Source organism: Lycium ferocissimum, unplaced genomic scaffold, assembly GCF_029784015.1.
Source record: "Lycium ferocissimum isolate CSIRO_LF1 unplaced genomic scaffold, AGI_CSIRO_Lferr_CH_V1 ctg7713, whole genome shotgun sequence".
In the NCBI taxonomy this organism is placed as follows: domain Eukaryota; kingdom Viridiplantae; phylum Streptophyta; class Magnoliopsida; order Solanales; family Solanaceae; genus Lycium; species Lycium ferocissimum.
In genome coordinates this window covers 1,609-25,552 of record NW_026726910.1, presented here as the reverse complement: position 1 = coordinate 25,552, position 23,944 = coordinate 1,609, and the positions used below count along the sequence as shown (strand labels likewise).

Sequence of the window (23,944 nt, the reverse complement as noted above, 5' to 3'; positions counted from 1 at the left end):
GAGGATGCATAGTTTTTTTCATAGGCCATCCTAAGACAAGTGAATTCTTGGGGTCCTATAGACCATTATCAGCTGCGATAGGTTGTTTCTCCTCTCAATTAATATAACCGACCAATTTTCTAGATTTAATATAGAGCAAGCAAGACCTTGACTAAGCAAGATACGTACCAACTCCATCTAGTTTGACACCACTAATTTGTGGAAGAGAATTATTCTCCATTGCCTTTTTCCGCATAGTTTTGATAGGACTCCAGATCAGAAAAATAGAATTTCCTAAAACTTTAGAAGATTATCTTCAAATCAATTAAAAAGAAAAAACTGGAAAAAATCATCTGACAAATCTGTCACGCCGGAAAACAAGTTCTGCCGCGCCAGAACCCTAGCTTAGATGACCGAAAATCTGAAACTTGGTGGGTAGGCTCGGAATAGACAAGACCACTTCCGAGAAGTAAAAACACGGAAAATATTGTTAAGAGATGTATGCCCTATTTATAGTTAGATTCTTCATAGTACATAATAATCCTTTTCCATGTAGGACCATATACACATTAATATTCTAAGGGGTTGTTTGGTTTGATGGATAAGCAAAAATGGTCCTGGGATAAAAATTTAGTACCATCTTATCCCACGTTTGGTTGAGAAAAAATCACGGTATAACTAATCCCGGGATTAGTTATCCCGGGATTAGAGTGTTATTTTATCCCACATAGAGGGTGGAATAACAATCCTGGGATAACTAATCCCGGGATTAGTTATCCCAGGATAACTTGTTCCCCAACCAAACGAGCCCTAACACTCCCCCTCAAGCTGGTGCATATAAGTCATATGTATCGAGCTTGATTATTCCCTCAAGCTATTGGGGTTTAAATAGTTATGTTTACATGTCCTAAAAAGGAAAGGGAATCAAAAACCTGTAGAAACAGTCAAAATGTGCCACCAAGGATTCTTGAAGCTAACTATAGTTATGTCCTGAAGCTAACTGTTAGATGTTTTGTAACTCTGCATCTTCTTGATGCCTTTCTAATGCAATTTATTTACTTCATCAAAAAAAGGAAAGGAAATCAAAACTAATTACAATAGAGTAAATTAAGCTACCTACTATATTTACATATATTCCAAAATATTCACAAGGATTCTAATAGTGACTATGTCATACGTCTTGTTCGCAGACAAGAATTTAGTGTTCCGTGCCACAAACATTAACCGGCTGGATTATCTGAGACAAGTTCTTATATGGTTCCAAGTAACGACATACCTCAAGATAACCTCACGAAGCGTGAGATTTTTCGACACGGTGAAATGACAATATCGAGAATTTAGCACAAGTGCTCGATGGAAGAGATGGAACTTTTCTAACTACTTATTTCGGTTTACCATTGGGCGCTTCCAGTAAGGACCAAGCAGCATAGAGCCAGTGTTTGAGATTGCTAGGAGGAGGCTAGCAAGATGACAAAAAAGGTGGGTGTATTTATTCAGTGTATTCGATCGAGCATCTTTACGTCCTTTTTTTTTTCCAGGTAAGGTAATTTCATTGAGTAAAAACAGCAAGTGGAAATATGAGGGCTTTTGAATGGATAGAGCTACGTATATTTAAAGAATAAACTCTCATTGCTAGTTTCTTTTTAATGCACCACGGTAATACAGTTTATAGAAGATCAAGTGGAACTATGAGAACTTTTTAAGGGAAAAAGGAGTACGTATATTTGAAGAATAAACTCTTTCCTAGTTTCTTCTAAATGCACCACCAAAATTCAGTTTGTAGAAGATCAAGCATTGTTTGTCGAAAATCATTTTACGTTGTACATTATCTACTTTTTGGCATACCACTTGTATATGTGAGACATTGTTAATAAAGTTACTAGACCTACTGAGCTTTTGTATGATAGTTGAGCATACTATTGCAGAGAATTAGAACACGACTTTGTTTCATAAATGAAATAGCCTAGACTGAAAAATCTAAATCAAAGAACATGAATCACCCAAATGAACATTTTTGTTTTAGAGATCTACCTTGCTTCTTGTAGATTTTGCTGCCTCATCAGTAGAAACCCATGGGCAAGAAGGACACTCGTTTTCTCTCGCACTCCTGTGAAAGAATCCATCACTCCTAATACTGGTCCAATCAGATCAAGGGCCTATTGCAGAACAAAAGTGCTCAGCAGAAACATTCCCGAAAGAAAAAAAGTATCTCCATAATTGAAGGAACTGCGCCAACCTTTGCTGAGGATTCAGCATCTCCCATGCAGATGTAAGATATTGCGGCATACACACAGCACATGGCTTGCATTGATTTGTTCTCACTTAGCTGCATAGAAAAGAATATACTAATAAAAAGGGAAAACAGAAAGAGCAAGAAAACCTCTTTCTCAGACTTACTACCATTAACCAACGGATTTAGTAGCATAGATGGGCAGGAACGGAAGTTTGCAGCCAACCTATAGACGACAAGTTGGGAGAAATATGCACAGATCTCTTTTCTTAAAGAAGCATCAAGCAGATGCAGAACTATCCACAGAACTAGAAGTACCAGAAAATGGAATCTTTAACCAAGCCTATAGAAAGTGAAAAAACAAGAAATAAACCAGCGAAAGTGAAGCAGGCAACCTTTTTTCAACACTGTTGATCACTTACATAGTGTATTCTCCAAGAACATCCAAAAACACTGGATAGTATCTACTGAAGACTGAAGGATGAGATAATTTCTTGAGATTGTCGAAAAAGACAACACACTATAGAAACCTCCACCCAAGATTTGAACCCTTGCTTAAAAAAGAGCATCAACTATCAAGAATTTCTCCTCATCTCCTTAGTGTGCACATCCATATATTAATAAGAAGTCAATCCAACTCATCCTTAGATATACCTTTTAAAAGCAAGAGAATTTCCAATGTTTTCCCAAAATGCAATTTTTCACAATTGAGCTCAGTAGCTCAGATATTTTTTAGTCAGGATATTTTTGAGCTCAAACTATATTATAAGCTACCTCCTATGATCAAAATACAATTGTTATGATCATTTATATGACAAAAGTAAGATGCACCGGTAAAATTCTTCATAATATCTGTATTTCACACTTTTACACATTGGAGTTTTTGAACAGTCAGACTTTGTGATATTACACTTTTGTCCTACAGCAAGTCCATATACATCAAGAAGCATAAATCCAGATGAATATCTCAAGATAATCTCTTCCATAAATCAGTTGTTGGTTGAGTTTACTCCACATGATGGAAAAGGAATAGAAGTCTGAACAGTGGTCAGTACTGATGTCCTTCTTGTACCAAATAACTTGAACAGAATAACAGCATGTTATTCCCATCCAACCCACAGCAAATTTTTGGAAGATTGAGAAAAAATCTTTCGTATTTTATATGTAAAATAAACTACGCTGTCTCCATCCCAAAAAATAATCAGCACACAGCTGACTTATACTCTTACGAAAAATAAGGGAAAGATTCTTTAATAAGGATCCAAACTTATACATACCCTCGAAGCTTCAAGGAAATGATAAATTGCTTCATCATAGCAGCCAACACAATGTGCATACTGTCCTCTAAGCATTTCAATAACACACTCACAAGCTTGTAAAATTGTTGGAAAGCGAATACACCAATTTCTCATCTGCACCAATGCCTAAATTAAAATAAAAAGATTCTATTAACCTTTCCATCATATAATTAATGCATGGTATCACAGTACAGAAAGAAAGAGTGAATACAATTAGTTAAGAGTTCCTGTATGTAAGTCATGGTTTGCCAAACTGACGAAGGCTAAAAATACCCAAAGTGGAATTGGCAAAAGTAAGGGACAGATCACTTGCCAAACCCCTTATAATTTACATATCTAATCTGAAAGAGTTGGTTTTTGTCATGTGATATGAAAACTCATGTGTCAATTTTAGTTGAATGATTTTCTATTACTTGGAGCCAAAGAATGCTCAATTACTTGGAGCCAAAGGATGCATTGCTTGGAGCCAAAGGATGCTAAGATGTGGAGGAGAATTGAAATGCCCATGTAGCACACTTGGAGCCCAAGTCATTGTTTGCCTATAAAGAAGAGGCAATTCTTCTTTGTTCATCATCCCAAAAATTCATAAATCCTTTGTAGTGAGTAGAGTTGAAAGAGCAATTCTCTTAAGTGTAATTCGGATCTCTCCCCTTTCTTTGTTAATAATATAAAGGCAACTGTTCTCTAGTGGACGTAGGATCATTTTGATCCGAACCACGTTAAATCTTGTGTTCTTTCTTTTAAGTTTCCGCTAACATAATCCTAGAGGTCCATAAGATGAAACTACACTTGTATGAAATTTTTACTACAATCTACTGCATATTTACAGAAGATATAAGTTGCAGAAGGGATGAAAAAAGTTATATAAAAGTTATATACAATCACGAAGAAGTAGATAAGAAAAGGCTCGAAGAATGGACCCATCAACACCTCTTCCATCATGCACCAAATATATAGAAGACTAAGAATATAAAAAAAATGTGGGTGCTCATTCGGGAATAAGTTCATTGAATTGTTGATCTGTATGAGAAAACCTGAATTGATACCTCACTAGCTTGTAAATTATTATTCATGTGGAAGTTGTGTACGTAACCTTTGGACCTGAAATTACTATGGTCTATTGTATACACCGACATGTGTTGATTCACCTTATGTACATCATTGATGTTTTTTCTGTAAGGATCATGCATTGACGCTTATGGGGTGTTTATGCATGTAGTGAAGCGTATACTAAAAGTAATGAGTGAATGAAGATGAGATCAGTTGCTGCTTTTGGGATAGAGAGCATACCTCCCATATGACCTCATGAATGATGGCTCAAAAATCTCCAACCCGAGGCCTACAGGAAGAAGGCCTTTTTTTTTTTTTTTTGCACTTTTTCATCTCTTGATTCACCATTGCTCTTAATAAGTCAAATAGTTGATCTAGAGACCACCACATAAAGGTGCCCAGAGCCATAGGCTAAGAAGTAAGATCGTAGAGAGTAAACGAAGAATATTATGAGAGCATCGCCCTTTAGATGCAATTTCTATTATGACATAAAAGTTTGATATTTACATGTTTACTTTGCCTATTATGATCCAACTGCCCTTTAGATAATTCCTGATGTGGCAATATGCCTTCCGATTATACCAAACAAAGGTAGGGGAAGGGTCCGCATACATCCTACCCTCCCTAGACTCCACTTGTGGGATTACACTGGATATGTTGTTGTTGTTGTTATTGTTACTTAAGCCTCTAACAAGATCGTAGATGACATGTGAGAAAACAAAAGAGAAGAAGATATATTTTTTATTTGATGATTTAATGAATACAAAACAACTATATAGGTGTTAGACACAAAACACATATGACATCATCCATTGTGTAGAACATCTAATATAAGAACTTTCACTTCTAATATTCTAATCTCACAGTAGCATTTTAAACCCTTCTCGGCAAATCCACTCTTCTCCACCCGTAGAAGCCCGTGATTTTCACTGGTAGAATGCTTTAGTAAGCTGAAAAGATTATTTATCCTATCAAAATTATTAGCTGACTAGATTTCATTTTTTAATAAATAATCCATAGATTTTTAAGATATTGAATGGCAACGAACAAAAATAGACAGAGAGCTAGAAAGCAAACCTCTTGCGCTTCAACAAAATCAGAACGTGTTAGATCAACTGCTACTTTGTTTTCAAGCAAGTGCATGAGAAGCATCAAATAGACGCTAGCAATCCAAATAGCAGAGTGTTGCAAATCCACTTCTGGCTCAAGAACATGCAGAAAACAGTTGTAAAGCAATGTAAGAAAATACCTATAGCATGACATACTGCAGAAAGCACATGTACCAACAATTTAAATAATCACTGACCATATTATAAAATCCCTTTCTTCTCCACAAAATTGAAATTTTGCATAGTGAAGTGGACTATTTGTTAGATGCATATTGATAACACTAAACAAATATAACAAAAAGGGGAGGAAGGAGATAAGGCCGGGAAGGAGTGAGAGAGGGCAGAACAGGGATAGAGAAAGAAATAAGTATGAGAGGAAGATTGAGAAAAATGAGAGAGAAGAGAGAAAAAGAGGGAAAAGGAAGAGGGAAGGACAAGGAGATAGAGGGAGAATTCATAATTGTCAAATCAATTTATCAAATATTATACAAGTCACTTCAAAAATGTCAAATCTCTTTAGGTGGACCACTCCCAATCCAATCATCATTCCAAAAAAAAAAAAAAAGAAGTCTTCGAGCCCATTGCCCACTTTGATGCTGGTGTTATCAACAAAATTCTGCCAAATACATCTTATAAACCTATACATACACTTTCTCCATATGAACTAACAATATTGCATGCACACCACTGTCCCTTTTCTCCATAATTTTGATTGACCACTTTCCTCCATAGCGCCTGGTCCTCCAATGGAAATCTCCATAACTGTTTCATTAGTAGAGTCTTGTTCTGCTGTCTCAAGTTTCTAATTGCCAGAAACCACCCCCCCCCCCCCCCCGGGGCTCCTTGCGGTTTGTGAGAGTTTTCTGGTTGACTAAACGGAAATACCTCTTCTCCTTATCTCCTTTGCCATATGAAATTCCTCCTCAAGGCATCAATTCTCTTCTCAAATTTCACTGGCATAGGAAAAAGAGACATGATATAAATAGGGATAAATAGGGAAGGAGTCTAGAACACTATTGACCAGGACAATTCTTCCTCCCAAAGATATATAATTGCTTTTCAACCTGGAGAGTCTTCTCACACCTCTCCAATACTTCAATCCATATCTGTTGAGACCGATACTTTGCACCCAAAGGTAGCCCCCAAATATACAGTTGGTAGGGTCCCCATCTCACATCCTAAAATACAGCAATTTCTCGATATATTTGGAACAGCATTCTCTGAAAAATATCAAGGATCTCCTCCAGTTGACAGAAGGCCTGAGACTGCTTCAAAACAGTTATTATCAACCGCAGATGTGTGGCTTGCCCCAGTTTAGCATCACAGAAAATCATAGAATCATCGGCATACAGTATGTGTTATCTCCAGACACCACTATCATTGTTTAACACCCTGGAACCCCTTAACCACCCCCCCCCCCACCCCCAAAAATATTTGCCTTCTTGAGCATACCATTCAAGCCCCTTCCATAGCAATAATGGAAGGGAAAGGTGAGAGTGGATCTCCCTGCCTTAGCTCTCTTAGCCCTCTCTAAGATGGAAAGAAACCCTCAGAGGAGCCTTCTTAAGGGGCCTCGGTTGGTTAGTGTTCTATAGTATGACCTCACTCTCCAAGAATCAGCATAAGACGAGCGTCAAACCCCCAGACTGCCCAGCTCGGAGTGGCCCAAACAGAAAAAAATAACGAAACTTCAATATGCCTATCTATTACAGAGATTGGATTAATGCAAAAAGAAAGAATCAGGGATATTCTCAAATACTCCGTCTCACAGGAAAAGTTGTCCACGACTGAAGGTGAAGAAATGCATTAAGTGAAACTACAGTATGTGTCAACTTAAAAGGATTCTGTTTTTATATTATTGTTCAATGAAATTCAATTAATTAATTTCATGTCCAAAAACATTTTAGAGATTCTTGTTTCATATTTTTGGTGTCCATTTTATTTTACATTATCTGTTCACAGAGAAATATAAAGGGCTAGTCCACATTATTCGTTTACTAGTGTCATTGTATTAATATAAGAAATTCAAACATTAACAAAAATACAGGGCTAGCCAAGTTTAGGCCAGCACAGATCAGCCCCTTTATGTGGGTTTGCGCTGAGGTACTGATTCAGCCCCCTTCTCTTCATAGATAAATTGAGCTTGGACATGCCCTTTGACAAGGGACACAGGTCTAGCCGGGCCTCAGTATAAATGAATCTGTCTGGCTCCATGCCAGCTTTTTTGATTTACTTAGCAGCTAACTCACTTATAGATAAAAGAGGCTACTTTAGAGACAAAAACACCAACAAAATACTACTACGTAAAGAGTAGAGCTTTACAAAGCAATCAGCAGAGTAGTTTACAACATGATATGGCCAACAAGTCAACTAGAATCATCTCTAACCATAAGAATATGCCTAACATCTCAAACTAAAAAAATAGACTCTCTATAGGTAACAATAATTTCATGTCTACCTAAAAATAAAGACAACACTATCAAAGACAGAAAATAGTGAAAATGACATTTTTCATGATCTACGTGAGTCTCCTCCAGGTGGAGAATACTAGACACCAATGAACGAGATGTTGCTGGAACTCCCAAAATATCTACATTAACATAAAGCAGTAGCTGATGAGGTACTTGTGCAAACAAACTACACGTGATGAGTATCTGTAGTCATGAGTGGCCAACATAATAATGATGTGTGACACTGGATACAGTAGTACAATAAATTGAAACTTGGCCCTGATATCAAATTGTAGGTTGTAGCACCATCAATGGAAGAAGGGAGAGAAGACAGAAGATGGAATGATAATGGGGAGAATGAGTTAGAGGAATGAGAGAAAGAAGGGCAGAGAGAAGGAGAGAGAAGGCGGAGAGATAAAGAGAGGGAAAGAAGAAAGGAGTAAGAAAACCAAGATAAGGAAAGAAGTTATAATACCAAATGAGCAAATATTAATCAAGTCCCATCAGCAGAAAGCACATGAAATTCCTATTTATAGAAAATGGAGCTTAGGATTTCAAAACTCTTGAAAATACTAGAATTCTATCTCTAACTAAAAAGATAAGAACTTGTTCCTAACTAAGAGATAGATTATCCTTAATTTTTTTGAGAATGGTAACAGTTAATCTATATATTATCCTTAATTAATAGACAGGATTTTATTTCTAACTAAAAGAGAAACAAAATCAAAGAAAGAAAATAGTGATAATGATATCTCATGATCTATATCACTTAAGGAAGATCAAAATCAACACATCTATGAGAGAAACAAGAGTTCTTACCTCTCACTCCATCAACAATCCCAAGCTTTTTCAGCTGCTCTGCATGAATATAACAATTCAGAATTCAGATATGAGAATATTATCTAAACCTGATGGAAGAAAATTAAATTGCTCAAAGGCATTCTCTAGCTAATGGGCTAATTCATGTGTTTTTGCAAAATTTTCAAGAAAAATACGAAATTTTATAGTCTCTACCAACAAGAAGCTTACAAGGTTGGCATTTAACGAAAAGGTAATAGTAATTTCCAGTTCCTATCCTACATACGACATCTAGCTAGGCCCAGGGCAAGGGCAAAAATATTTATAGTAAACCCCAAGAACAAACTACTATAACTACAGAACCCATACAACAAACTTAAACATTAGTTGTTTCAGTTCATGGAGCAAGAATGAGTTCACTGCACACAGTCTAACCTAAAATGTAATTCACTGGAGGAATGCTCAATTAGATCAATCGATTCAATATTGTTGATACCTTCTCTAGGGCACATTTCTATCTTGAATTATAGAAGATCCTCAAGTAACTTAGTTCCAATGTCTTAACAAAATAAGATGGTCAATGAGAACACGGAATTACAAACAATTTCTAGATTTAAGCAATGGCGGATTTATGTTCAAAAAAAGGGTCACGTGAACCCATGGTCACCCGATTAAACTCGGCATATTATTTTATGTGTATAATTCTTAAAATATATCTATTATTACCTTCTGGCACCCATGCTACAAAAGGCTTAGTGGTGCACTTGGCTGAAAGCTAAGTTATTTACCTAGAGGTTCAAGGATCAATCCCCACTTGATGCATTTTTTTTCTCCTTTCTTTAGTAGTGCACCCATCTACTAGAAATCCTAGATTCGCCTCTAGATTTAAGGAACACTAAGTTGACAGTTTAATGTGGTAGTACGGCGAGTTGTGACATGATTGTCACACCCGTGATTTGCTAGACCACTATTTCCATGGTCGAAGTTTGGTTACGTGCTAAGGAATAAAGGTTGAAAAAATCACTCAATCCACCAAATACATAAACATGCATGGGAGATCCATTACCCCAAAATTTAAGGTTACTACCAAATCTGTCAAGTGATGAAATCCATACACCGAATTAGGAAACCAACAATCAGCACTAACTGTACAGAACACCGGCAAATGTAGAAGTGTGAAATTATAGAGCCTACTGCACCCTATTTCACAGAACCAACCTTGAATAGTTTGCAGGCCAGACTGAATCCTCTTCAAGCACTCTTTAAAAAGTCCTTTGGGACGGTTAAAAACAACTACTGTAAGGTCTACCAATGCATATATAGCACCTTTAGGTAGCCATTCTCCATCAATAGGAGGTGATGCCAATTCAAGCTTGTCTTCCCAAGTCCGTCTCACACTTCCAAAGTATATCGGTTCAGAAAATTCTTTGTCAGTTCCTGTTAAGTTATTAAGTTGCTCCTCAAGGTGAGCTTGTTTTCCAGAAAGAGCAGATCTGTCTCTGTAATTTAAATCAGAACGAGAGAGACTTTCATTCACTGCATCAAGCTCCTTAGTCAGTTCCTTGATCTGTTGCCTCCTCTGTAAATCAGACTTCATGGCAGCATCCAATTTGTCAACATGTTGAACAGCATTCTTGTAGTCGCATATCCGGAGTAGATAAAATACATGCAACAGCTCGTTGTAAAATAGCAAACCAAGGCATTGCTGTCTCTTTTGGATTGAATGAAAAATAAGAACATCAGTTGACATCATAAGCCCCATTCTAAAGAATCATCATTTATAAAAAGAATTGTATGAATTGTCTCAACAATGTCTCCATTCAAGATGTAGATTCTAGAAGGTTCAAGAGTGGAGATATTGTAGTAAAGAAAGGAACATATGTTCCTATTTTCTGCAAAAGGACTCCACAGCATATACATACAGAGGAAGAGGAAAAGCACTGAACTCACTTTTTCTGATTCAATAGATTCCCATATTATATTGCATCCGTTGACAGCATCTTGAACGGAACTGTCATTCTCCCATTGCATGAGGTGCACATGCAAAATCGAAGTTGCAAAAAACATCTAGTAACACCAAGAAGAGAAATAATGAACATTACAAATAACCAGATCATAAGGATATAGCTTATGACTCTCAGATTAATTTTTTTGAGTCAAAGGTAACCATTTGTATTAACCATAACTTAACACCTAAAAAATGTTAAGTTAAGAACTTTACAGAATCATACTTACAGCCAAAAGTCAGTGCCCCTATTCAAAAGCTAAAACTTATACATTGCCAATTAAATCTACCAATTCTCCTATATCCCCCCACAAATTCTGTTTACACCAAGAAAATAACAAACTAAGACAATCAGATTAATGACCAAACAAAAGCCATAAATCATCTGTATCAGAAATATAGGTGTGTCTTTGTGAATTAGAACAACATAACCATGGAACAATGACAGACAGACAGACAGACCTGGCACTAGGGTCATGATGACACTGGAAGGAATCCAATTGGACACATGCTAGCTACCATCAGTTTGTCTCCCAACACCAATATTATAGTTTCTTTTTAATATCAAAACCCATGTTTAACATTAGAGCACCTCTATTGGAACCAAAAAAGGACAAAACAATATATAATAATAAATTTAACATGGGTTACTCTATGTAATAGCAGGAAACCACATATCCCCAAAGCCTACAAGAATTATGAAAAACAAAACATTCGACTATCTCCAACGTGGTATGGGAGTGCCGAGAAGAAAAGGAGAAAATAAATTAACCGGGGAGTAGGAGGTTAGTTTGTGAATTGGAGGAAGAAAAGAGAATGAGACAGAAACTTGTGATTGAGACATTTGGTACAATGTAATGATAAATTGAAAAGTCAGAGTTGCAACTGATGTAAAGTTAATACTTCTAATTATCTAGGTCAATTTTTGGTGATCATATACGCTATGACTAAGGAATTGATAGAATTTTCCATATTATCCAATCCTTCAAATATACCCTTTTGAGGTGTGGGATATGCACTGCATTTGATCAATTCACTTATGGTGCATTGACCACAACTATGACAAGAAGCATAGGTTGTTCGGGGTTATAAGTCTCAATTTTGGTTACAAAATATATGCATGTGTGTGTATGGGTGAGTGTGTGCGCGCGCACGTAGACATGAACCTATTTAAGCAGAGTAAGAGGAAATTCTGCTATATATCAAGATATACTTGTGGAATAAGATAGGCAACTTCAGAAATTATTCATATTTGTTTTGGTTCTGACTTTTCAATCAAGTATATACACACACATACATTATACTCTATATATACTAGTTCTAGCTCAGAAGCCATACCCGCATGGCCGCACTCTTAGTTGCATCGTCAAATCATAATATTTAGGAAATGACAAATCCGACTATCTATATACATATCAGAAGCTTGAACGAGTAGCCATGTAACATAGAGCATACATTCTTAATGGATTCTATATGTAATTCTCAATGGGATTAGGTCATACGATAAGAGGTCTTTGTTTCTTGGACAAGTTATGCAGGCATTATAATGCAAGGACTCTAATCCAGTGAACCATACTATTGGATTATTATAGTTGTTATGCCATATTTGATTCATCATAATTAAATATGGATATATGGTGTACCATTTAAAATATGTGTTTGCTTTGAATTAGATAGTCTTGTTTGCAATTATACCTTTGACCTATATTAAATCCTGTTACCTATCTAATATTGGTTTCTAGTATCATATGTTGTACTCCTACCTTTTCAGCATTTTATGTCACCCTATGTGACTGGAAAAATAGTTTTAAGGAAAGCGCAAAGGTGCAAATATACCCCTCAACTTTGCGATTTAGAGCAGATATATCCCCGTTAAAAAAGTGGTGTATATATACCCTTGCCGTTACAAAATGGTGCAAATATACCCCTGCCCTTACACAAATAGTGCAAATATACCCTTTTCGCTAACAGAATTTTTTTTTTAAAATCATTTCGCTTATTTTTTAATTAAAAAAAAAATGCCATGTGGCTTTAAAAAAAAAAGTCTACTAATTTTCTGGTGGGTCGGGTCTGGTTCGTTTAAAAAAATATCTCCGTGGCTTTAAAAAAAAAATAAGTCTACCCATTTTTTTTAAACGAACCAGACCCGACCCACCAAAAAAAAATTATCATGTGGCTTTAGAAAAATATGTCCCCTCAAAAAAATGGGTAGACTTCTTTTTAAAGCCAGGTGATATTTTTTTAATTAAAAATAAACTAAATGATTTAAAAAAAAAAAAAAAATCCGTCAACAAAAAGGGTATATTTGCACCATTTTGTAACGGCAGGGGTATATTTACACCACTTTTATAACGGGGGGTATATCTGCTCTAAATCGCAAAGTTGAGGGGTATATTTGCACCTTTTCCCTTAAGGAAAAAATGAAGACTTTGAAACTTGTAATCTTAAACATGTTAAACATTTGTGTGGCTATACAGCTTGTGAAACTTGCGGCCTTAAACATGTCAAAACATTTGTATTGTAATAAAATTTTGCCATCAAAGGTAAAAATGGGAAGTTTAAGTTAAATTGTTTGCAAATTTTTCTTTTGATAAGTAAATTGTTTTCAAACTTAGAAAGGGAATTGTTTTCAAACTTGAAAGGGGTTATTAATTTTGGAACAGACTAAAAGGAAATTAGGGTCACAGAAACAAGAACATTACTATAGTACAGTTAAAATTATATATAATTATCACTATAAATTTTAAGTATATCAAATAAAAGAATTTTCGAAGGAAAATTAAAATTAGGTATACTAAAATATGGGTAACTAAATAAATAAACCGTGTGCTCCTCTTTTAAGCATCAAAACTGTATTTTAACTAATTTCATGTAATGAATCAACACTATAAACATTATTAGAAATAATTGAAAGATATGAAGAGATAATTAACTAAAGGGCATTTTTGACATTTACTTGTCTAATACAAGCATTATTACTAGGCTTAATACATAGTTTACCCCCGAGGTTGTACTCAAATTCCCTTTACACATCTCTCAATCAAGGAAATTACTTTACACACTAAAGGTTTTTTGAAACGTGTCCAATATACCCACCACTTATGTATTTACCAACTCTTTTCAAATAAGTGTTTCAGCCCCAATAAGGTAATGCACGTGTCATTAAATTTAAAAGAAAAAATACTAAAATTTTCTTCTCGTCAAAATTTACTTTCCACCGGAAAATCCCGCAAAATTTTCCGGTGTTCCTCGCAAACAACATGAAAACATCATGTTTCTTAATAGCCTCTGTAACTGCAAGAGAAATGGACCATTGATAGCTGAAACTTTTAAGAAAGCTCTGTAATTTCATGTTGTTGGTTTTTGAAACAAAGAAAATACAGGAAAATAAAGAGGAAGAAAACTTTAAGAATTGGAGTTGAATGCAGTAGAGTACAAGAAAGAAGAGAGCTTATGAATAGAAGTTGAAAGTTCGATATATTTTTACTGTAGTATAAGACTACAATTTATAATAGAAAATACTAACTCAAAAAACTAAAGATAAGCAAAGATAATCTGCTGAAAATAACAAATTCCTAAAGACTAGGAAATACTATTTATTCAAAATTCAAATAGAAATCAACTCCTAAATACTAGGTCTAACTAGTTGACTAGGTAAAACTTAATAAATTACTGCAGTAAAAAGATTTGCAGTTCTAAAGCAAATATTTAACACATGTTTTAAGAAATCATGTTTCTCCCTTGTGTTTGCTAGTGAGCCTAGGAGCTTGGAAGAGAACAAGCTTGGTGAGGCTGCTTTGGGTTTAGTGTATAACTCAATTAGCCAATTGATGACTCTATTACACAGCTTTTCTGAATTAATGATACAGGAAAAGAAGACGTTAAAGGAACAAAGACAGCTTCAATCGGAGATGGTTGTTCCGGCATGGGCAACTTTCACGGAAATGTTCCAGTGTTTTGGCTGAGGGGGTATTTGAGGGAGCTGAAGAGGATTTTCGGAGCACATTTGGTCAGAGCTCACTGGAGATGGCAGATCTGGAAGCTGCGTGAAGGCGAGATGGTGGAGATCTTTTCTGCACAGATTTTTTTGGTCCAAAAATGGATTCACTCACATCTTTTAGGTTAACAAGTGATTCTGAGAGCGTGAAGCGACAAAATCCGACAAGGCCCTGCTTCACTTAACGCATGATTGGAGTGTAGCGGGATTTTAAAAAAAAACACAAATAAAAATTTTGATGCCATTTGCAATCTGTGACGCATATGGTGTTTGTTAACCTAGAGAAGGCATACGACAAAGTCTTCAGGGAGGTTTTATGGAGATGCTTGGAAGCTAGAGGTGTCCCTGCAAAGATGCATTAGAGTGATTAAGGACATGCATGATGGAGCAAAGACCCAGGTAAGGACAGTGGGAGGTGACTCGAAGCCCTTTCCAGTCATGATGGGTCTGCACCAGGGATCCGCGCTTAGCCCGTTTCCTTTTGCCTTCCCGATAGACGCCTTGACGTGTCACATCCAACGGGAGGTGCCATGGTGCATGCTATTCGCAGATGACATAGTTCTGATTGATGAGACGCGAGGCGGTGTTAACACGAAGCTGGAGGTGTGGAGACAAACCCTGGAGTCTAAAGGTTTCAAGCTGAGTAGGACTAAGAATGAATACTTGGAGTGCAAGTTCAATGGCGTGACCCAAGAAGCGGACGAGGACGTGAGGCTTGATACCTAAGTCATCTCCAAGAGAGGAACTTTCAAGTACCTGGGGTAAGTTAGTTATCCAAGGCAATGGGCAGATTGACGAGGATGTCACACATCGTATTGGAGCGCGATGGATGAAATGAAGGCTCACTTCCGTCGTTGTGTGATAAGAAGGTACCGTCAGACTTAAAGGCAAGTTCTACAAAGTGGTGGTTAGATCAACTATGTTGCACGGGGCGGAGTGTTGGCCTGTTAAGAAAGCTCATGTCCAGAAAATGAAGGTAGCAGAAATGAGGATGCTGAGACGGATGTGTGGGCATACCAAGAGAGATAAGATTAGAAATAAAGTGATTCGGGACAAGGTAGGAGTGGGCCATGTAGAGGATAAGATGCGGGAAGGGAGGTTGAGATGGTTTGGACGTGTGCAGAGGAGATCCGTTGATGCTCCTGTGAGGAGATGCGAGAGGTTGGCCATGGTTGGGCTGAGAAGAAGGAGAGGTAGGCCTAAGAAGTCTTGGGGAGAGGTGATTAGGCAGGATATGGCGCAGCTTCAGCTTACCGAGGACATGACCCTTGACAGGAGGGTATGGAGATTGAGTATCAAGGTGGAGGGTTAGTAGGTTGCGCACAGATTTCTTTTCCGTACTAGGAGTAGTAGTATCTTTGTTACGTCTGCTATTATTGGATCCCTAGTACTATCTGATTGGTTCTTTCACTCTGTTATCTTATTATTTTGCTGCTATTACTGCTTATTATTAATTTCTATTATTACTGATGCTTCTCTCCTTGAGCTGGGGGTCTATCGGAAATAGCCTCCCTACCCGTCACAAGGTTGGGGTAAGGTCTGCGTACACTCTACCTTCCCCAGACCCCACCTCATGGGATTTTACTGGGTAATGGGTATGTTGCTATATTTGCAATCTGTGACGCCAATATTCATAATTCCACAGATGTAATTATTGAACTTGGTAAATTGTTACCTATAATTTTGTCAAAAGCCAAGGTTCACGTCTCTCGTTACGCTACCAAAATATGTCTTGTGACTGTTGTACAGGTAAATACTCAGTAGACATGGGAATTAAAGGCTTCCCATTTTGCGTCCTTGATGCATATACGGGAACACAAACACTATTGATGCAAATATAATAATCCAATACCAAAGTATAGCAATTAAGAAACTTTAAAATCAAAAAAGAGAACGGAAATCAAATCAAATAAGAGTACAGAAAAAGTACTGAATTTACGGCTCCAATCAACTTTGCCACTAGGCGACACCAAACTGCTTTTATCTAAGATATTGTGCAGGTTGTATCTAACCTGTAACTCTGGATAGCACATTTGAGTTGCACACATTAGGCCGTTTTCCAGTGCGGAAATTGAACCATGATGATCTCCCTCAATTGTAAGAGCATTTGCTAGCTGAGAATTGAAGTTACAGTACCATAACCTCCCGGAAAACCTTCAAGAAAGTAGTGCAGTTACAATCACAATGAACCCAGCACGTGCAAAGTCAAATTTAACACCGTCTTAGAACTCAATGGTGAACATTTTTAGAGCTGACTACACTTATACATTATTGGTGATCATATCCAAAGAGACTTAGCTTAAACATGACGGGCATATCAATAAATTAACCAAGAACTTGAAGTGCCCATAAAATAAAAAGAGGAAAATCAGTAACTTTGGCAAGTAGAAATGATATTTAAATTGCTTGAGATTCGAAAAGATATTCAAATTACTTATGTGATATTAAAAGAAAGGCGCTTAGATTGTTGTAACATCCCGACCCTTTGTTTTGAGCACTTGAATCCCGTTCCTTGATTTGAGACTTCCCACATGTCCATGTAGTTTTCTGGGACTTGACGAGATGGTTCGGGTTGGGACCTGAGGGACTCAGGTGAGTTTTGGACTTAAAAATCACATTCAGCTGTTGCAAATTTTGTTATTTCTGTTGGTGTGTCTCAATTGCAGAAGCCATCACATTTGCAACCAAAGGGGTTGCTTTTACGACAGATCAGAATCTGGTGAAGGCTCACTTTTGCAATGAGCCTGTCGCAATGGCAGAGCCGCTTTTGTGGCAAAGGTGTCGTAATTGCGATGGATCCCTGTAGTATAAAAGGGCTGAATTCAGGATTTTTGACATTTTAGCTCCATTTTTGGACGAGCTAAGCTAGAGGTTGAGAGATTTTTGGCTTGAATTCGACATATATCACCATGGCAATGATTCTATACCTAATATTTTTGAGAAGGAAATTCTATACCTAATATTAGTGATTATACACGATTATATGCTAGATTTGAGCCTTTAAACATGGGATTTGAAGTGTGAAATTGGGGATTTAGGATATGAACCCTAGACCCTAGTTGATAAGGTAAATAATTTTATTAACAATTGGGGGAAAACCACGATTAGAAGCCGTCTACCAATAGAAGAGAACCTACACCAAAATATGGTTCTCAACAAAAGAGATCCAATCCTCTATACAAATTGAGTCCTCGTAGATGCACCAAAAAGAAACTAGAGATAAAACACTGATGTGCATTTTTACATTTTTTTTTTATTTTTTTTTTTGATAAGGTAAGTATTTTATTAACAAATGGGGAACTTTTGGTATACGAGCCATATACCAAAAGAAGAGAATCTACACCAAAATATGATTCTCAACAAAAGAGATCCAATTTTTCCCATGTTCGAGCATGGAAAGACGGTCTTGAGGGATTAAAGCGTACTTGATTCGAGGTAAGTTAAGACTTTGACCTCAACAGGGGAATTTTTCCCAAACTTAATGTTTTATATGTTCTTTGTAATGAGGGGGTAGCTTACATATGGCATGACGATCATATATGCGACTACCAAGCAGTTGAAAGGGGTTTACTTGGAATGCTAGAGCATAGCTTTACTTTCCACATATGTAGTTGATCATATGATCTATGTCTTGTTGATTAATCTTGATTAATTTACATACTAGAAGAGCATGATTTATCTATGTATTTGTTGAAGTTATAATTTAACTTCTACGTGCTATACATTGTGTATTTCTTTCTCTGCTCCTTATTCTTGATATGATACTGTTGTGGAGGTGTGCTATGGAGATTTGGGAACCATCTGAGTCTGATACTGACACAGTAATGGGGATCGTGTGAATCCAATTTGATACAGACATGTGGGGACTATTGAGTCCGTGAGATTATTGATATGATTGATGTGTGCGTGTGGATATGGATTTGTCCCTCATGAGTCACCGACTTGGTACCTTCCTTGCGGTGTGCACGTTGGTTGTGTTGAAAGTTGATTCTGTTGAATTTGGTTTATACCAGGAAGTGTTAAAGCTAGAATCTTTACTAAATTTCTTAACTTCTACTAGCTTTTAATTGATTATTTGAGCTGCTATCTTCTGTGCTTTAACTGCGATAGTAGTCTAATTGATATTAACGGCTTATATAATGCATATGTCTCTTGTTCCCTTTCGTTTCTCCCTTTTCTCTCTTTCGATATGTTGTACAGGTTGAAGGTATTGATTGTCTTTTAGTAATGCTTGCCACTACTCTGTTGCGGGCAGTCTGATACTTGTTGAGTACGTGTTGGTGTGCTCATACTACACTTCTGGACTTTTTGTGCAGGTTTGAATCCTAGTACTTGCGGAATCCGTGAGTTTAACATCAGTGGTAAGCTGCTAGCCTTGTTCCCCATTGGCCATGGCGTCTGTCCTATTCTAGTCTATTGTATTCTAATTCAGTCAAAATATGTATCTTTCGCACACAGTTGTATTTCCATTCCCAGTTTGCTCATAACAAGCATAGCCAAATTTTAGATGAATTTTGGTTTTTTTAAAGCAAATATACCACTAGACCAGCTGTCTAGTGGCTAATATGAATTTTGGGTTATATTTCTGCATTGTATCAGATTCTTATCTCTAGCTTGATATTTATTACTGTTATACTATAATGTTTTGCACTGGCTTAATTTAATTTGCTTATTGAATGCCTTAGTTCACCTGACTTGAGATAGTTGGGTGCCATCACAGCATAACGGGATTTGGATCGTGACAATTGCTTACCCAAAATTCCAAATGTCCGCCACTTAGTAATTATGACAGTTAAGGCCATGATGCAACAAACAGATTATTATATAGTTGTAAGTGTGCCCCAATTTTTACAACATACCCAGTGAAATCCCACAAAGTGGGGTGTTGAGAGGGTAGAGTGTACGTAGACCTTACCCCTACCTTGGGAGTTAGAGAGGTTGTTTTTGGTAGACCCTCGGCACAAGAACCAACAATTCAAAGCAGTATAAGTGTGCCCCAATTTGGTTTCTTTTATTTGGTAAACCTCACCAAATAGTTTTTTTCACTCCCCTTTGTGACTCGAACTCTCAACTTCTTGGTTAGAAGTGGAGGACTCTACTACTAGCTCTTTTGTTGTAAATACAACTTCTACTAGCTTTTGCGCATAAATGTGCTATAACAGCCATCGTCAATAGTAATACAAGGTGTAAGAGAAGGCATACCCATCTTCAGAAGTTGTAATAAGTTCCAAACCCTTGTTCAGTATCTGCTTTTGTGAAGGAATAGCCCCCACTAGCTGGTAACACTGGCTCAACAAGCTATATGCTCTGCATTTGAGTTCAAAGCACGACGGAATGGACTTCAACAGCAATTGCTAAACCATGTAAGCATATATTAGTAGAAAGAATTAAAAATCCCGGTCCAACAAACACAAATTGTTTAATATCCCACCAAACCCAATATCAAAAGCATAAATAAATAAATAAATAATAGGATGAAAGAGGTCCAAATGGAACAAACTGAAATTTGAGGATTCATAGCCGAAGACAGCAACTAGTTTGGGATTGCAGCCCCTAGTGATCAAAGAAGTGGAGTGCCAAGGGAACCAAGGTCATTATATGTATGTATGTATGTATATATATATATATATATGTATATATATATATATATATATATATATATACATATATGTAATGAGTTCTTCCCACTTACTTAAGTCTTGATGTTTAGAGTTACTCTTGTGTTTTTCGTAATTTAACACTCAAAAGAAGTTGTTTAAAATATCAATCTACTTATCAAATACTAAAAGAGCATTTCTCAAAAGAAAACAAAGTTTCTCTTTTCTGAAAAGTTTTATTTCAACAAAAGTAGAGTTTTGAACAGGCTGTGAACTCCAAATGAAAAGCATAAGAAGATGACTTACAGAGCGTTCGAGGTGGGATTTGGCATGGTTGACATTATTGGTGTGCTTGAGTAGGAGAGTAGCAATGCGGAGTCGAGTTTTAACCTCTATAATAGGAAGGAAAGAAACTTGGGATTGACATATAGCTTCCAAGCATTTCACCGCTTTTCCAATTTCTCCCTTCTTCTCCTCATAATCTGCCAGTCCCCAAAGCCCCTCCGCTACTCCTTCCATTCATTCACTCACCACTCGCTTCCAATTTGGTGGAATTTCAAATTCGGGACTTAACTATCTATCTGGGTCAACCCGCGCAATGAAATCAATGGGACGCTTAACACATCTAAATCCCTCTCTTTTGGACCCTTTTTACAAGTTGGGGTCTCGCAAAGACCGGTATCTACCCCGTTTAATACTCCAATGCTCATGTAATTTTATTTACGGTAAAGGGTCAGATTTGCCAACGTAGTCTCATAACTAAATTATATTTGTCGCCGTTATATATTTTTTTGATATATTTGCGCTTATCATTCAACTTTAGGATCATATTTGTCCTTATACTCTATTTTGGGGCATAATTACCCTCCGGCCATTAAATCTCTTTGTCCCCATCTTTCTTTTCCTACTTGCTGCCTACATGAAACTTTTCCCTCCCAATTTAAATTAAAAATAAACCAACCATCCCCTCTCCCTGCATTGTCTCCTCCTCACGCATGAAAAATCTCTCTCCTTCTTTAAGTCACAGAAGTCTTTATATTTCAAACTATGTTTCTGTAATACTCTCCCGTTCATGTATATTATCAGGTTTCTATTATGAAAATTCATGTTTATGTAAATTCCTTTTGTTATGGATTCACTACTCTTAGTAAATGATTAGTCTCTTAATTTCTTAATAAACTCGATGGATTAACCTGTAAATTCCTAGATTTTGAGGCTGTTACACCTCTCGTTTTCGTCGTAGGAGGATCTATGGTTTCCTAGTCGGGTATGCCTTTGAAATAGAGATCGGAGCTCGAGTTTGGAGGTAGAAAGTGTCTTACCCCGTGTATAAAGGTACCGACGGTGTTCACCAGCAATTTACGAGTTAGAAGTTGAACGAATCGAATCGACGCGATCGGGGCGGAAACGGAGGAATCTGCGGACACGATCATCGTCGACGGGGCCGTCGACGTGTCGACGGGCCGTCGATAATGCGGCGTCGATGGGCTTCTGCAGCCCTGAATCTACAGGCGCAGGTCGACGGAGCACGTCGACGGGTCGTCGACCCGCTTGTCGAACCGCACCGCTGTAACTTTTTAACTCCAAGTATAAATATGCAGTTCACGACTTTATTTCCCATTTTTCTTCCATTCCAGATCAGAGAAACCCTAGTATTTTCTCTCCCAACATTTTCCATCATTATTAGTGATGATTTGGTAAGATCCGAGCCCCGTGAACCCGTGCTTGTCAAGAAGAAGGTTGTTTCTAGGGTTTCTTCAAGGTTGTGAAGCTTAGGAAGTTGGAGTTGAATTGATTCTTGGAATCTTAGGCCTCTCAAGGTATGTAAATTATTTCTACCCTAGTATTTAAGTTATTTACCAAGGATTTTAGTGGTTTTAAGCAAAGAGAGGATATTTATGGAAGTGGTAAGTTGATGAAGGTTAAGATAGTAATTTGGGGCTATTTTAAGAGATGATTGGGAATAGATTTGAGTATATTTCTATATATATAAGTGTTGTTATTGTTGTTGTGGTTGATGTTGGATTGAATGGGAAGTTGAAGGATTGTTAAGCTTATAAGGGAAATGTTGCCCATAATTTGTTAAGCTCTATTCGTATTCAAAATGATTAGTAGGCGAGGTAAATATTCTAATTAAGGCCTACGTTGTCTTGATCGTAGACTTACGAGCTCAAGGATTAGAAGTTGGATGATTGGATACAGTTCGAGGTGTCACGACCCGACCCCGTAGGCCGTGACTAGTGCCCGAATTGGGCACTGACAACGAATCGTCAAAATCCGAGTCGCAAACGGATGGCTTATACGGACATAAATATCAAACGCATGTCTCGGATTATATCAAAGCGTCGCAAACACATCTCAAACACAACCGTATATATATATATATATATATATATCGAAGCGACAAGGCTATCAAATGGCGCAACGACCCCAAAACATATACAAATGCAAGCGACGAGGGGGCGCCACGACGAATGGGATCGCCCGAACATATATCATACAAACACGGCGTACGTACGGGCATAACCCACATACATATCCACGGACCTCTAAACGGACAAACGAGAATCATATGACGGGACGGGGCCCCGCCGTGCCACGAACAAATATATACAAATGCGAGCGAACGGATATATACCAAAATATGGCTCCGAATAAGAGGAGCACTCCCGACGACGGAAAGAGGGTGTCCTAAACGGGTGGATCACCAAGCGTGCGTCGTACTGCGGGCATGAAACGCGACCCCGAAGAAAGGGGTCGATGCGAAATATGTCTTGAGTATGCAAGCGAGGAATGTAGTATACAAATACGAGTCGTAATCGAAATAGAGGTACAGAAAGTAAATGCATCTCCAAAATATCAAAATGTTACTTTCAAAATATAAATCATGCATAGGGCACAGAAAATATGGTCGCCCGCCTGTCGATGGCGCCATAACACAGCATAACACCAGAACGTTTCAAATCTCCGTATCCCCGTCACATACCATACACACGATAACGCCGGCACGCGTAACACCAAATATAGCGGAACCGGCCCTCGAGCGAGGGAGCTCGGTGAACCATAAATACAGGCAAACACCGGAGTATAACAAAGCGCGCACGACGACGAAGCCGGCCGGGACTCGGCGAAGGGTACAACGAATGCACGAGCGAGTCGTGAGTAACCGTATGCATAAAATCATAATGACGAGACTCAAAAGATAAGTAAAGTTACCATATTTAAAATCGGAATATTAATCATGTCATATTTGTCAAAAATCATCCGAAGTACATAACGGAAAGGCTGCGGGGCCCACAAATGGGTGTCGACCGAGTCGGGCCCGCCTATAAAAACATACTTATCATACGTCATACAATCACCTACGAGCATATCGAGGCAATCCGAGCCTTTACGCTGAAAGATACGGCGTTCGTAGTTACGGGACTTTT

At 37.5% G+C, this 23,944-nt stretch overlaps 1 protein-coding gene across 2 annotated transcripts; it reads right to left on the bottom strand.

Annotated features, from left to right (window-relative positions):
• Positions 1–1,988: 1,988 nt before the first annotated feature.
• Positions 1,989–21,231, bottom strand: LOC132045709 (sister chromatid cohesion protein SCC4). Of its 2 annotated transcripts, none has more exons than XM_059436275.1 (10): positions 20,820–21,231; positions 20,121–20,270; positions 16,929–17,063; positions 10,865–10,981; positions 10,133–10,625; positions 8,936–8,974; positions 5,635–5,756; positions 3,487–3,633; positions 2,216–2,305; positions 1,989–2,135 (listed from the first exon to the last, which is right to left on the bottom strand). In XM_059436275.1, exons 1-10 carry the CDS (start codon positions 21,030–21,032, stop codon positions 2,007–2,009), a joined length of 1,635 nt encoding a protein of 544 aa, XP_059292258.1. In that variant the 5' UTR covers positions 21,033–21,231; the 3' UTR covers positions 1,989–2,006. The 2 variants fall into 2 exon arrangements, with proteins under 2 accessions (XP_059292258.1, XP_059292257.1); XM_059436274.1 differs by having other exon boundaries at positions 16,929–17,070; positions 20,119–20,270; positions 20,820–21,229.
• Positions 21,232–23,944: the final 2,713 nt, after the last annotated feature.

What these genes read in the sequence shown, in the direction of transcription:
- LOC132045709 (XM_059436274.1), bottom strand. Translation starts at nt 21,032, where the DNA reads ATGGAAGGAGTAGCGGAGGGGCTTTGGGGACTGGCAGATTATGAGGAG. An exon ending in ATTACAACTTCTGAAGATGG is followed by an intron (nt 17,071 to 20,118) that starts GTATGCCTTCTC and finishes ACTTTCTTGAAG; the next exon opens with GTTTTCCGGGAGGTTATGGT. An exon ending in TGGCCTGCAAACTATTCAAG is followed by an intron (nt 8,975 to 10,132) that starts GTTGGTTCTGTG and finishes ATATTCATGCAG; the next exon opens with AGCAGCTGAAAAAGCTTGGG.